This window comes from Sphaeramia orbicularis, chromosome 9, assembly GCF_902148855.1.
Source record: "Sphaeramia orbicularis chromosome 9, fSphaOr1.1, whole genome shotgun sequence".
NCBI classification, from domain to species: Eukaryota; Metazoa; Chordata; class Actinopteri; order Kurtiformes; family Apogonidae; genus Sphaeramia; species Sphaeramia orbicularis.
Window position 1 is genome coordinate 26,683,492 of NC_043965.1, and position 14,475 is coordinate 26,697,966.

The window sequence follows — 14,475 nt, forward strand, 5'->3', positions numbered from 1 at the left end:
CAGAAACTGATGAAAAGTCGTCTACTCATTAGTGTTTTGATGAGCTGATCACGTGACGGGCTTTTTATTTTGAAGGCGGAAGTCCGAAGCCGGATGTAAACACTGCTGGTCCGGAGGCCTCTAGGATTTATCAGTCCAAACATCTGGTACAGTTTTCTCTGTTTGATTATTCTGAATGATAATTGTTTAAACAGAATTATCCAAAAGAAGTGAACTACTGTCGATGCTAGATGATTCATGAAATAAAGTGTCATGATAATGCATAATAGCGGCTAACGTGGCTAATGTTGGCTCGTTTGTTACAGAGTAGGAGTCATTTCAGGTAAAGCGAAAACACCAACAACAGGTTAGTAGTTCATACTATACTTTAACCGCTTTCATTTATTAGCCTTCACAATAAACACTGTAAGGAAGTAAAATGATGAATTGCAAAATACTAGTCTCATCATTGAATCCTACGCAATCCAATGAACTTTGACCCAGTTTTTTTTAGTATCGTAGCAACATTGTTATGTGTTGTCTTTCCAAATGTACCTATTTATTAATATGCAGGGTCTTAAAAGAAGTATTTGTAATGTACTCCTGCATTACTTTTGCCTCAATATTAATGTTTTACAGCAGTTAAAGATTCAAGGTGTGTGATCATTTATGAGCTGTTAAAGTGAAATAATGTATAAGTTCTGTAAAACTAAAAATAAAATGCTGCGAGAAAATGTAACATCCCCTATGCCAAACCATTTGTCCCTATTTACTCAGTCTTGATACTTGCCATTTGTAGATGTTACCTCTGTTCTGTACTTAAACTACAGGAAACACTAAGGAATTACAAAGTCACGTATGAGCCGACATTAAAACAATATTGACAGAAGTGTCTGCTGTGTTGAAAATACAGCTTGTCTCCATTTACTGTGTTTTTATCTGTTTCATGTATTTCATGAGATATTTGGATATTAGTGAGACAAATGCATTCAGACGGATGAACACTCTCACAACATCTTGACTCTTTCTCATCTCAGACTGCAGGTCCTGAGCCATGTCAGCCCTTCTGAACTGCCACATAGCTGGCGGCTGCCGTAGGCTGGTGTGTGCCACCCCTCAAACCGTCATCCACATCAGATCAGCCAGTGTGGCTGAGTCCATCACAAAATCTGATAAAGAGCCACTGTGGGAGACAGGGGACTATCTACCATTCTCCAGAGCCAGGATTGGATCTTTCTTTCAGGAGAGACCAGTACTTAAGAATCCTTTTCTTGAGGATGCCTTGCTCAGAGGATACCTGAGGCGGCATCTGGTCCAGGAGGTACGTAGGTAGAACTCTCCTATCCTGCCGGTGCTACATATGGATTCTCCATAATGTGTCAGATACAGTTGAAGGTGTCATTGTTCCAGAGGCAGTAAAAGTCACAAGTGTGTGTGTTTTACAGCCAGTCCTCTCAGATTTGTGTGCGTTTGGAGAGCGTGTGGCCACTGAGGTGGACGGTTGGGGCAGAGACTGTGAAGTTACTCCTCCACGTTTGATGCAGTTTGACTCCTGGGGTCGCAGAGTGGACCACATTGTGACCTCTCCAGCCTGGAAATGCATGAAAGACCTGTCTGCTCAGGAGGGGCTAGTTGCCATTGGCTATGAGAGACGTTTCGGAGAGTGGAGGTGAAAGGAAACTCATAGTTAATGGTGTGTAAGAGTGTAAGTTGTTCGAAATGATGAATCACCACAAATCTTTTGTGTGTGTGTTCCAGTCGTGTTTACCAAATGAGCAAGTTGTACATCTTCTCTCCTTCCTCTGGTCTCTACACCTGTCCTTTGGCCATGACTGATGGAGCTGCTAAGGTCATACAGGTGTGTTAAAACTAACATCAAACATTGTATATTTTATTCTCAAATGATCATGGTTATAGGTTTCTGCACAAGTTGTTTTGTTGTAAAGCAAAACAATCAGTGTCTTTATAATTTGCTTTGCAATTTATGGTAAGAATACTCACCCAAGTGATTAAGAAATCCAATTTTCACTTTGGGCCAGATCAAGCGAAAGTTTAAGCGAAATTTAAGTTTCACCTATCATTTCTCAAATAGGCTCATTTTCTAGTATAAGAACTCTATTCTATGGAACTGTTTGCAAAATTTCAGTATCAGTTGTAGAAAAAAGATATAATTGATTATGTAAAGTTATATTTCTGACATATGTGTAAATGCACTATTAACTTTAACAGTAGTATTTTTTCTTGCTTGTGTAAGTGACATTTTATGTCTGAATCTGTAGGAACGAATTATTCAACAGTACAAGAATATAGAAAGGTTATATACAATCCAGTTATTTGTAAAATATGCTCTCCTATTAGCTGTATATATCACTTCAGTTGTAATATGTATGTTAAATAAAATTTTATTAGCATATTTGTAGTGTTTTAGTTCCAGCAAAGTCTTTTATTCTGACTACTGAACAAAGTCACAAACTGCTGTCCCCATGTCACAACATATTTGTGTTCATAAAAACTTGTCATTTAAACATTTTCATACAATATTGATTACAATTGTAATTTAACATCAAAGCTAAAGCCCTGTTTCATTTTGTATCAATTTCTTATGAGAACAGCATGTTTTGTACATTTGCACAAGTGAAGTGATTTGTACAAATGGAAAAAAAAAAGATGTTCATTTTGAGTCCCCTTGTCACACAGCAGTAATTTAAGTATTTTTACCCCCACATTTTATTTCTGTAAATTGTAACATGTGCCATGTGAAAGTACTTACTGAGACCTATTCATACATGTATTAAACATGGAGATAAGTTATTTAGTTTTCAACACAGAGCTTATTGAACATGAAATGCGTCCCTGTGTCACCGCTTGATCTGGCCCTTACACTTTAGTTGCCGCGTTGTTGTATTTCTGTTGCAGCCTTATTTCATAAAGTTGAAATGAACAACAACCTTGGCTTCTGGCTGTATATGTGTAGTCCTTAGGTGTTTCTTGGCCAGTAGATGACGCCTACAGTTGTTTGACAACCCGTGAACCTGAACGCTTCTGGACATCTGGACAGTGGATGACGGAAAGGCAGGGAGGCTCTGATGTGGGTCAGTAGAGACACACATGACTTGTTTATTACTCATCACCCTTTTACCTATTGTTATTCATTTATTTGCTGGATACATTTTTTGATTGAATAAAAACTATAAAGTCTGCTTTTGTCTACAAATTATTTCATTATTACTTTAAGGCATTAGTGGAGTCAATTTTTATTTAAATACTCACAGTGCTATTTGGCTTTTCCTCTGCTTGTCTTGTGTGTCTTCAGCCAGTGGCACAGAGACGGTAGCCGTTCCCCAGACAGATGGTTCATACAAACTACACGGCTTCAAATGGTTCACTTCTGCCACAGATGCAGACATGACTCTGACATTGGCCAGAGTACAAGATGAAGCAGGAGCCACTATACCAGTACTGCTGACCCTCTTCAGGTGTCTGCTCAGGTGTCACCCTCCTTTACTGACTTCCAGAGTGATTTATTGTGCTGTATGTGTACTCCTTTCTTTTCCATAGGGTAGTCGAGGGTTGTCTCTGTTCTATGCAGAGGTGAGTCGAGATGAGGACGGTCGTCTTAAAGGCATAGAGGTGCAGAGACTGAAGGACAAGCTGGGAACAAGACAAATGCCTACTGCTGAGCTGCTGCTAGATGGCCTTCCAGCACATATGGTCAGTTACTCCTTACTACATTAATGACAAAAATAGAGATAGTTGATTTAACGTTTTAAATTTTCACTCATTTCTTTGTAGAATCACTTCTCTATGCTCCACTTGCTTGGAAATATCCTTAAATATGTTTTTGTTTTATGATCTGCTGATTCTGCTTTTCTAATTCCACTTTGTTTGTTTGTTTTTTAATACGTAAATGTACTCAGTAATCTCACATAAGCACAAATCAGTGTTGCAGATTCACGTTTTCCTTTTTTAATAGTAATTTCATTCCATTAACCACCCACTTGATCCCTTTCCTACTTATAAAACTGGAAAACAATGATAAAATTATTAATAAAGGTATAGATCAAACAAGATCAATCAAGAGACAAAAAATAGCTTCGATTTTTTTTTTGTTTTGTTTTTATTTGAGTCACAGATACTGACTTTAATCATTACTACTTTTAGAAATGATAGTAAATCCCTCATCTTATTGCACTTCATTTGTCTGGACATTAAGTGAATTAAATGAGACTACTGATGAGCCATTCCTTGATGTTCCACTGTATCAACAGCTTTCAGAGGAAGGAAGAGGTGTGGCCTCTATTGCGAACATGCTGACAATAACTAGGATTCACAACAGCGTCTCTGCAGCAGCAGCAATGAGAAGGCAAGATATGACCTACAGTACCACAGAGCACCTTGCCTAAGTTGTCCCGTCTGTTGTTCTAAATAAGCTGATTATTTGTGTCCACAGGGTGGTGCAGTTAGCTCGAGACTATGCCACCCGCCGCACTGCATTTGGCAAGCTTCTTAAAGATCACCCGCTGCACATGCAGACTCTCGCAAGGATGGAGGTAAAGTAGAAGCAGTGGGAGAGCAGACTACACCAGCTCTACTGTGTTTCCCATCATGCTTCACCTGCTGTATGCTTGTTTGTATTTTCAGGTGGAGACTCGTGGAGCCTTCCTCCTAGTGATGGATGTGTGTCGTTTGTTGGGCCGAGAGGAAACTGGCATCGCGACACAACTTGACACACACCTCCTACGTCTCCTCACACCTGTTGTCAAACTATACACTGGAAAGCAGGTACACTCCTGGTACACAACAACTAATCTATCACCTGGGTGATCTGAGTATGGACCCTTACTGTGTTCTGTTTTGTTTCAGGCGGTGGCTGTGGTGTCAGAGGGTTTGGAAAGCTTTGGTGGACAGGGCTACATCGAGGACACTGGTTTGCCTGGACTGTTACGCGATGCACAGGTGTTAAGTATCTGGGAAGGTACCACAAATGTTCTGTCCCTGGACGTGCTGCGCTGTGTGGCTCGCAGCTCAGGGATGGTTCTACATGCTTACTTCACTCATACCAAGGTACAGGATTTGGAGAAGATCCTGTCAAACAAGTTCAACAGCCATTTTTCATAACAGATCTTAAAAATAATGGTATGAATGTTTTCTGTTCCTTGTAGTCCCTCATTGCAGGTGCATCGAGTGTTTCTTCACTGGCTCCAGCAGTGAGAGCAGTAGATTGTGCTCTCTCTGAACTGGAACAGTTAGTGCAAGAAGCAGCTACTAAAGCACCCACCTATCTTGAACTGGCAGCAAGAGACCTGGCATACAGCCTGGCTCGCATCTACATTGGTAGGTACCACACAAACATAATCACAACACATTATATACACATATTAACTGTCTCGCAACTATATGTGTTTTTTTATAGGCGCCCTTCTCATTGATCATGCATCTTGGAAAGGAGCTTCTCTGTCTGACACCTATGCAGCTCTGAGGTTACAAAAAAAAAGTCACTACTTTAAGGCAAAAGAGAAAGGGGAAAAAACATGAAAAATATTTGTTTGTATTTTGTTTTTTCAGGTGGTGCGAGCAAGACTTGTGTCCTGTGGCGACTAAACAAGCAAAAGGCTGGTACAACCCCACAACTCCACAGCTTGATGGAGCACTAGTGTACGACCAGCCGATTCAAGACTGAATGTTCACTGAAAGCTTTTTCTACCATTACCCAGCCTATATTAAACAATATGGAAGATGTAGTAATACTTTATTTTAAAAAATTAATTATTTTATGAATGAGCACTACACAAATATGTACTGTAATACAGAATAATTTGTTCTGTTTTTGATTTTTAACTGTGTAAAACAGTGAGTGCTAGAAGTTTGGTCTTTCATCTTTTGAGCAACACATGCATGTTCCTTATATGCAGCAAACTAGGTAATTTAACAGTATGAAGATTTATTTTAACTAAACAAACATGTAAATGTTCAGGTATTGGTACAAACAGCTAGAAAACAACAGTAGATTACAGCTGAAACACATGTTGTACCTCACAAGTTTCCATTCTCATCATGTTTGGAGAACATGCAGGTTAAATACTTTATAGACCATGACTGAGTGCAGTGACGTAAGAAAAATCGTTGGATGTATAGGTCAGTCTAAAAGACATGACTAGCTTTATCTGCAACACAACAATGACCTGAAACACTGTCAGGGTTATTTAGAAAAAAAAAAACAGCTGTTATTAGTCAGCTCTTACTGAGTGTTATTGATCAAGAGATAGCCTACTTAGCCACCTGACATAACCTGTTGATTGTGGTTGTTGTTGAATGTTGTGGGATGACCAGGATCACAAAGTTGGAAAGAAGTGTTGAACTTGCCAGGAACTACTTGGACAAGTTTTATAAGAGGAATGGCAAAGTATTTCAGCTATGCGCTTGGAGAAAGTTACTGTCTGGATTCCAAGAGTGCATTAAGGGAGGGAAAGTTAAAAAAAAAAAAAAAAAAAAATTGAAATAAAATATGTGCATTTGTTTGCTCAAAATAGTTCATAGTTCAAAATAGTTCAAAATAAGTTCATATTGTTAACGTACGTTTGTTGCCTGTAAAAAAAAAATAATAATAATAATGCACGCGTCGCTCAAAACTGATAAAAAAAAAAGTCTAGGTGTGTGCAGCCTTTTGACAAGCACTGTATGTATGTCTGTAAATAAATGTTATCCATTGATAAACCACACAAAGGGCAGGAACTACAAAATCCTCAAGGATGCAGTCAACAGAACTTGACTGACATGTTATGCCTTCATGTGCAAATGAAAAAGTGTGTACACATGAATGTTGCCTAAAAATTGTAACACACTAAACATTTTTTTCCTATCTTGCATGTTGATAATAGCTGTATTTTTGTAAACAAAGTAAATAAATATAAAATATGAAAACGATGTTCATCGTATAAGGGAATTTCATTATGAAAACAGCATGTCTGACAACTGCAGTTTACTCACATAAGTTGGGAATTCTGAGTTTTACAGGAGTCATGGAAGGCGGCACACGGCTGCTTGGCAAACAGGGGGCGGGACTTGCTCGGAAGGTGTACAGCGCGTTCACGTTCCGATCCAGGAAAAACCGCACTGGAACAAACGCAGATAAACAAGTCCAGCAAGACAGCTGACAGCTTTACAACAACGTCGGCGTTTCTTTTTGCGTATGTTTTCGTCTGTTCTGCGTCTCGTTTTTCGGCATGAACTGAGCTGAGAGGTCTGGACCGCTGAGACCACCAGTCCTTTCCGCAGCAGAATGGAAGCAGCTCCGGGATGAAAGCAGTCATGTCTTTTTGTGTTTTCATCTCAGTTTTTCTAATTTTATCGTCCTGTCAGGGGGCCACATCGGGCTCCCGTGTCCCCAGGACCGAGTCTGGTGTCGGGTTAGACAAGACCAACACCACACTGTCCACAATGTCTCAAAACATCAACGATGAGGTCAGTGAGAACAAATAACCTCGTTCACTGCCATTTTACTGGTCTGTTTTTTTCAGGTTTATGTGTGAAGGCTGTTCAGTGTGCGGACAGAGATTTGAGTTTCGTTGCAGGTTGTCAGCAGGTTTTTCCACCTGTCACATGATCAGTATGAGTCCAAAGACATGAATGAAGTGTGACATGCATGTTCACACCAGGACAGACTCCACTTGTAACCCTCAGGCCCCTCAGATGGACACCAGTGTACTATGTCTGTCTATGAGGACACATTAGAATATGTGTCAGTGGAGCAGATACTGAGTTTTCACTAGATGAAGAACTGATCTAATAAAAAAAGTCAGTTACATCTCAAACACTTTTCAAACTGCCAGCTGACTTTCAGATCTCCAGTGTGACATTTAGTAGCCTACTGAATATATACCACTGACCACAAAATAAGCTGCATGACATGTTTATCTAAGTGACAAACCATCTGATGTTTGTGTTTTAAGACTCTGTCACAGCGATGGCCAGAGAGCAAAATCTCCTATCTGAAAAATGCACTTTTTTGAGAAAACAAAACAAAACAAAAAAATCTTCTTGTTTTCTTGCAGAATACTATCCCTAAATAGTAATATAGCCCAAAAACAGTGTATTGTTTATTGGGTATCATCAACAAATAGTATCCTGCAAGAAAACTACAAGAATTTTTAGTTGTCTCAAAAATATGTATTTTGTCAGATTGAAGGTTTTGCTTTTTGGCCATCTCTTCATTGCAAAATCTAATATGAATTTCAGTGTAATAATGCGTTGTTATTTCACAAAATGTCTCATTGAGAACAAACAATGTCAATGCCTTTAATAAGACTATAATGATAATAATGAGATCCATGCTGTATCTGTGTGATTTAAATGTAGTCTATGCATTGTCTTTAACTGTTACACTGATTTTTATTTTGTTTTGGTCGTTACTGTAACATTAATGCTTTTGTTGATCAAACACTTAATTTTTATTATTTTATTTCAGTGTCGGTTAATGCACTCTGTTGAAATGTGAACAAAATACCTTGTTTTGTCAGGTATTTAATTTGCTAGACTCACAAAAACATAGAATCAAATTATTTTTTGAGTTTTCCCCTTGGGGGATCAATAAATTAAATAAGATGTACATCTTATTTAATCAATAAACTATTAAATAAGTTAACATAAAACAACCCTTTATTAGTCTCACAATTTGGAAATTTGCTGTGTCACAGCAGCATAGAAATACTAAAAGTATATTAAAAATACAAATATATAAAGCATCACTCAGTAGAAACAATAATAATAAATAAGTAAAGAAAATATATGTAAAAGAGCAAAATATGAAGTTGCACATGTTTTGGATTTCATTGTAATGATACCAATCATTGATGGATTAAAAAACTGAATGTCATGTGTGTTTAGTGTGACACTGTGATGGAACTCAGCCCTGCGGACCGCTGTGCATTTGTGAAGAACACATCAGACTGTGATATGGAAGATGGATTCCTTAACTACCTGGATTTGGCTTTCTGTCTGCTTCCTCCCAACCTCACTCCTCTTACCATCACCCTCTGTGTAAGCCCTGGGTGTCAGTGGGTGTGGGTATTTTGAGTAGATTTGTGTACCTCAGCAGCAGTTGCTCTTATGAGGAAGTTGGTTTTGCTGTGGGAGAGCCTGGATTGATTAAGTGTCTGACTTACTGGTTTCACATTTTGCTAAATAATGGGTTTGCAAGAGCATGTGCAAACATCATGAATTCCTGATATGACAACATAACCACATAGAGGATGTTTTGTTTCGGGGGTTTTTTTGGGCGAATGCAGTAACAATGTTAATTTGCAGAAGGAAAAAGTTTAAAAAAAAAAAAGCTGTTTTGTAAATGATAACATTGCAAGAACAATACGATTTCTGTATTCAAAGTTGTGTGAATTTGTGTTAATAAGTCATCTGACCATTACTGTCTTCTGATTCTTCACAGATTATATGGCTGTTCTTTTTATTCATCATTCTAGGACTCACTGCCTCTAAATTGTAAGTCTCACACTGTGTGTGTTTGACAGATTGTTTGGTTCCTCTTGGTATGTCTCAGCAGACCTTAACAACTTCCATAAATCAGTCATTTTCACTGATTAGTTCAGCTCTGGCAAGTGAAACTTCACTTTTACGAGCTCACACTTACATTGTGTGCCGTCTATGTGATCACATGAAAACGGTCATGTGACTGTACAGAGTTTTTCATTATTTGTCATTTGTGGAAGATTTCCTCAAAGGAAGATTCTTCTGCTTTTTTAATACAACCACTTTCACAAGTGCTCAACACTAGCTTTGTACATAAAATTATTATCATTGTTATTTATTTTAGTATAAGATTTCCCAAATTATATGTATATTCTGTTAAACCCCCTGATATACCATTGCATTTCCTGAGGAGGACACTCACTCAGTCATTTTTCACTGTTTCTCTGCAGTTTCTGTCCCAATCTGTCAGCCATCTCTACCAGTCTGCACCTCACTCACAACGTGGCTGTATCCTTTACCTCGTCTACTCTGAACCCCTCTGTTGTTCTTTATTTATATTATGTCCTAACATTTATCTGGTATCAGATCAGAGCAGTCAGTTTTTCACAGATTCTCATTGCTGCTACTGTTTTAACAATCAGGTTTTCCTCAATATTGTTAAATGGTTTTAACTAAACACATTGTCCTTAACTGGTGTTTGTGCTGAGGGTGTGACATTTTTAGCGCTCGGTAATGGAGCTCCTGATATCTTCAGTGCCATGGCAGCTTTCTCCTATCCGCACACAGCTGGTCTGGCCATTGGTGCTTTATTTGGTAGGTACAGTCTCTGATACACACATCCACAACCAAAGTAATCATAAAAATACTAAACCTTTTTATCTGTCCCACACATGATATACAAGAGTTATTCTGTTACAACTCACCTGTCACGTTAAAACAGCATTAGTGATTCTTTTTGGGGGAATGTAGAGTTAAAATCAGGCCAGTTTCAATTCAAAACTGCATTCAGTAAAATTTGTCATTTATTTGCCATAATAACTTTATCAATACTGTACTATTGAATAGTATAGTATGACACAGAATCAAAATTTTGTAGACTAGAAGACATTTCAAGAAATTTTTTGGTCAGGTATAGAATGTATCTATTTTTATTCTTTTGATTTCACCGACAGTTATTTTCATCCATTTTAGAGAGTTAAAGTAAAAAAAAAATCATAACTATAAAAGCCTTTAGGGGCCCACTTTTTTCAAGAAAATGCTGAATGTTCTGAAACCTTCTATCCACAGGAGCTGGTATTTTTGTCACCACTGTTGTGGCGGGCAGTGTGGCGCTGGTGAAGCCTTTTGCTGTGGCATCTCGGCCCTTTCTGCGTGATGTCATCTTTTACATGGCAGCAGTGTTTTGGACGTTCGTCATTCTGTTCCGAGGAACCATTTCACTGGGAGAAACACTTGGTACACACACATATAGATTTATCACTCTTTATTTAAATATTATCCTCTGCGTTTTTCATTTCTCAGTGAAAATCAGCTGTTCTCTTATATTTGATGTACTGATCATATTGGTGTTCGTAAAAGTTCGGACTAAATTCAAAGGTTATTGGATGAAAACAGATAAATGAAGCAAATGTGACTTTTTCAACAAAATATATAATCAATTGGTTAATTAACAAGCATCTACAACCACTGTCATTTGTTAAACTCCATGGGTTTTACTGCTGAATCAATGTTGCAGAAGATGACGGTGTTTCCATGGTAACTACGGAGCCTCTAAATGTCCAAAAGGGTCATATCTGATGACCATGAAAAACGGAGAAAAAGCATTTTACTCAAATTATTTCAGTGTATAGATAGGATTAGTGGATCAGCACTTATTAAACATATTAGATGAGTAGATGGTTTAGGTCTTTGAGGGTAAACAGTCAATACATCTGTCATTGCCATCTTTGCAAAGCAGTTTGTGTATTGCATTTCTTTGGTTCCTTTTTCTAGGGTACCTGGGCCTCTATGTGGTCTATGTACTGACTGTAATCATCAGTGCCTACATCTACAACCGCCAGAAGTACTCAAGGAACTCCAGTATCCAGAGTGACACACATTACCAAGGTTAGATAAACACACATGTAAACACAGATAATTTTTAAAAATAGCAGCACAGTTCACAGTGAATGTTTTCTGTCTTTGCAGCAGAGTTTAACTCATCTGACTCTTCTGATGATGACATTCCCTGTTTGAGTGGCAGGACCAACCAACAGGAGTATGGTAGGATAACCCTCTGTAAAGTAGATGATGATTTGAAGTACACATGGGTTTTTTCTTGCAGGATTATTAACATGCACATGTGGTTTTTAGAGTCAGAGTACAGACCTCTTCTGCCTTACTCCGAGTCCACGAGTCACATCTTTCTTAGCTCTCTAAACCCAGTGGACAGCAGGAAGTGGAGGAGAAAACCACTGAGCTGGAGAGTACTTAAAGTGGTGAAGGTGTGTGCAGCAACAGACAGAAACAAGGAGTTGAATTAGAAGAAAATGTCTGAAGTAATGCTGATCTTGGTTTTGTCTCAGACTCCTCTGGAGGTCCTGCTGCTGCTCTGTATTCCTGTGGTCGACCCTGACAAAGAAGACAAGAACTGGCGACGCCCACTGAACTGCCTCCATCTCATCACTGCTCCAGTGGTGTGTGTGCTCACCTTCCAGTCTGGAATATGTAAGTGTCATCAGAAAGTGACTTTACAGACACAGAATAGGTGTTAAATCTTCCTCCTCCTACATACAGTGATGGAAAAAAGTTATTGGACACCCCATGTGTTTGTGATATATTTAACCGACATGCTCCCTTCTGCATGTGCTCTGTTCCATTGAGGTCAAAAATGGATGTTTCAGCAAGATAATTAAACACATCCAGGGCATGACGTGCTGAAACTGAAGAATTTAGTTTCGTTATTTTTTTCTTGTTAATAAACAAAAATGCATATGCTGATGCAGCCACACCTTTTGAAACACAAAAAAGATTTTTCTGCAAAAATATTTCATGATAATATTTGAGATTGTGTGAAATTTTAAGGGTGTCTGAAAACTTTTTTCCACTACTGTATGGTTTATTTCTTTTAGGGCTGACATACTGATTAGTAGTAATAACAGACCAATAACTAACATTTGGAACAAATAAACATTTGCAGTAAAAGTTAAAAATCATTTCTTCTCATATTTAAGAGTAACTCCAATACAAAAGCTGACTATCAGATCAAGTGGGCAGAGTACAATTCAGTAATATTTCATTAATTTCACATTAAACTGCAGGGTATGAATAGTAAATACTTTTTTTCTGACTGACTGTTTTCAGTCTTGACAGGTTATTAGTGATGAGTAACCTATCACATGTGATGATGACTGTTGACGACAGAGAAGCAGCATCATCAGAGTTAAAATAGTAGTTGATTAAAAGAACAGCGATACGATAGTCACAAAATGCTGAATATATGATGCAGTAATCAGCTGATCTACTGCCAGAAAGCAGCTGTTTTAGTAAGTTGTGTTCTTAAAAGTCCATGTGTTTTCTGTGACTGTTGTTTAGATGCAGACTATCTGATCCAGGGGGAGTTTCCTCTGTGGCTCCTGTTTCTTCTTCTGGGTCTTTTCCTGTCTGCCATTGTCTTCTGCACCACCACCAATGACGAGCCTCCCTCCTATCATCCAGTAAGTATCTTTTGCACACCTTTACCAGATTATTACTAGTGGTATTTTTATGTTACATTATTTCTTCTTTTCCCTCTCCAGCTGTTTGCCCTTCTAGGCTTTGTGGTCAGTGCAGTGTTGATCAGTGCAGCGGCCTCTGAAGTCGTCAGTGTTCTGCACATGCTCGGTGTGGTTTTGAGTCTCAGTAACACTGTGCTGGGACTGACTCTGTTGGCCTGGGGCAACAGCATAGGAGGTGATCATTTGTGTAGCTTCATCTTTTTCCTTAAAGCATACACAAGCACATGACAGAGCCTAAAAACTACAAAATGATCTTTATGAATCTCTCTTTTCAGATTGTTTCTCAGACATTACCTTGGCCAGGCAGGGTTACCCACGCATGGCCATCTCTGCCTGCTTTGGAGGGATCATTTTCAGTATCCTTATTTTCATGAGTGTCATTAAAGTTGTTAACTATCAACATGATAACAGTGGCTGTGTCCTTGACTGCATCGCCCTCAGACATGCTCTTTGGAGTGGGTTTGGGATGTTTGGTGCAGATGGCAAAAACACAGTCTGAAGTGCAGGTATCTTCCTCTCACACAAATGATCAGCATATAATCATGGTTAAACATTATTACACCTGCAAGTGACACAAGGGTGTTTTGGAAAACATTAACATGAGGCTTCTTTTTGTGGTTTTCCCTCCTCAGCTTGAACCTGCAGGTCTGTTAACATGGGTTCTTGCTGCATCTCTGGGTTTGTCTTTGGTTCTGTCCTTTATCATCGTCCCACTGAGCCGCTTCCACCTGGGCCGAGCATACGGGAGCTTCCTCCTCGCCTTCTACGGCCTCTTCCTTCTTATTGCACTCCTCACCGAGTTTGGAAAGATCCACCTGGGATAAAGCTGAGACCAGCCTGAAATAAGGGATGCCCTCTTATTTTACAAATACACTGGTGCACTGTTTATATAAGAATCAACTGGACACTTTTCCTGAGCACCAGGTAACAACAAGGCATTATCATGAAAAACTAGAGTTTTCTGCTGAATCTAATCAGTGTGCCTTAACTCAACCTGCAAACAGGAAACGGGTTGTAAAAATCAGTTGTCTTTAGCATTTGTACATTAAAACATCATGAACTGAAAGCAGGTTAAAATTATTACTTTATATAATGCTGCTCTGGGAAAAAATAAATTATTTTGGTTTGGGGTGTTTTTTTTAACACATTATAGTAAACCAGTCAATATTATGTGGTCTATGTTCTGTGTTTTTTTTATTACAGTGTCAGTGGTTTGTGTCAGTTATCAGCAGCATTTTCTTGTGCAAAAATACATTCATGC

The 14,475-nt window shown here is 38.6% G+C and overlaps 2 protein-coding genes across 8 annotated transcripts; both read left to right on the forward strand.

Annotated features, from left to right (window-relative positions):
- The first annotated feature begins 77 nt into the window (after positions 1–77).
- LOC115426042 (acyl-CoA dehydrogenase family member 11) lies at positions 78–6,714 on the forward strand. 6 transcript variants are annotated; one of them, XM_030143971.1, is made up of 15 exons: positions 81–146; positions 306–346; positions 1,017–1,300; positions 1,425–1,648; positions 1,738–1,837; positions 2,954–3,071; positions 3,293–3,435; positions 3,538–3,690; positions 4,248–4,342; positions 4,430–4,529; positions 4,621–4,761; positions 4,843–5,043; positions 5,142–5,313; positions 5,393–5,459; positions 5,545–6,714. In XM_030143971.1, exons 3-15 carry the CDS (start codon positions 1,034–1,036, stop codon positions 5,657–5,659), a joined length of 1,896 nt encoding a protein of 631 aa, XP_029999831.1. In that variant the 5' UTR covers positions 81–146; positions 306–346; positions 1,017–1,033; the 3' UTR covers positions 5,660–6,714. The 6 variants fall into 6 exon arrangements, with proteins under 6 accessions (XP_029999835.1, XP_029999831.1, XP_029999833.1 ...); XM_030143973.1 differs by having other exon boundaries at positions 132–146; positions 311–346; XM_030143975.1 differs by lacking the exon at positions 306–346 and having other exon boundaries at positions 78–146.
- A 325-nt stretch (positions 6,715–7,039) lies between these two features.
- Positions 7,040–14,384, forward strand: slc8b1 (solute carrier family 8 member B1). Of its 2 annotated transcripts, none has more exons than XM_030143978.1 (15): positions 7,040–7,440; positions 8,863–9,015; positions 9,419–9,471; positions 9,909–9,966; positions 10,167–10,272; positions 10,747–10,914; positions 11,452–11,565; positions 11,650–11,721; positions 11,812–11,942; positions 12,024–12,165; positions 13,033–13,154; positions 13,236–13,389; positions 13,490–13,570; positions 13,656–13,720; positions 13,847–14,384. In XM_030143978.1, exons 1-15 carry the CDS (start codon positions 7,276–7,278, stop codon positions 14,036–14,038), a joined length of 1,776 nt encoding a protein of 591 aa, XP_029999838.1. In that variant the 5' UTR covers positions 7,040–7,275; the 3' UTR covers positions 14,039–14,384. The 2 variants fall into 2 exon arrangements, with proteins under 2 accessions (XP_029999838.1, XP_029999837.1); XM_030143977.1 differs by having other exon boundaries at positions 7,041–7,440; positions 11,647–11,721.
- The last annotated feature ends 91 nt before the right edge of the window (positions 14,385–14,475 follow it).

Coding starts and splice junctions, on each gene's coding strand:
- LOC115426042 (XM_030143975.1), top strand. CDS start 1,034: ATGTCAGCCCTTCTGAACTGCCACATAGCTGGCGGCTGCCGTAGGCTG. Junction 1,649..1,737: donor AGACGTTTCGGAGAGTGGAG/GTGAAAGGAAAC, acceptor TGTGTGTTCCAG/TCGTGTTTACCAAATGAGCA. Junction 4,530..4,620: donor AGACTCTCGCAAGGATGGAG/GTAAAGTAGAAG, acceptor TTGTATTTTCAG/GTGGAGACTCGTGGAGCCTT.
- slc8b1 (XM_030143977.1), top strand. CDS start 7,276: ATGAAAGCAGTCATGTCTTTTTGTGTTTTCATCTCAGTTTTTCTAATT. Junction 9,016..9,418: donor CTCTTACCATCACCCTCTGT/GTAAGCCCTGGG, acceptor GATTCTTCACAG/ATTATATGGCTGTTCTTTTT. Junction 13,155..13,235: donor AGCCTCCCTCCTATCATCCA/GTAAGTATCTTT, acceptor TTCCCTCTCCAG/CTGTTTGCCCTTCTAGGCTT.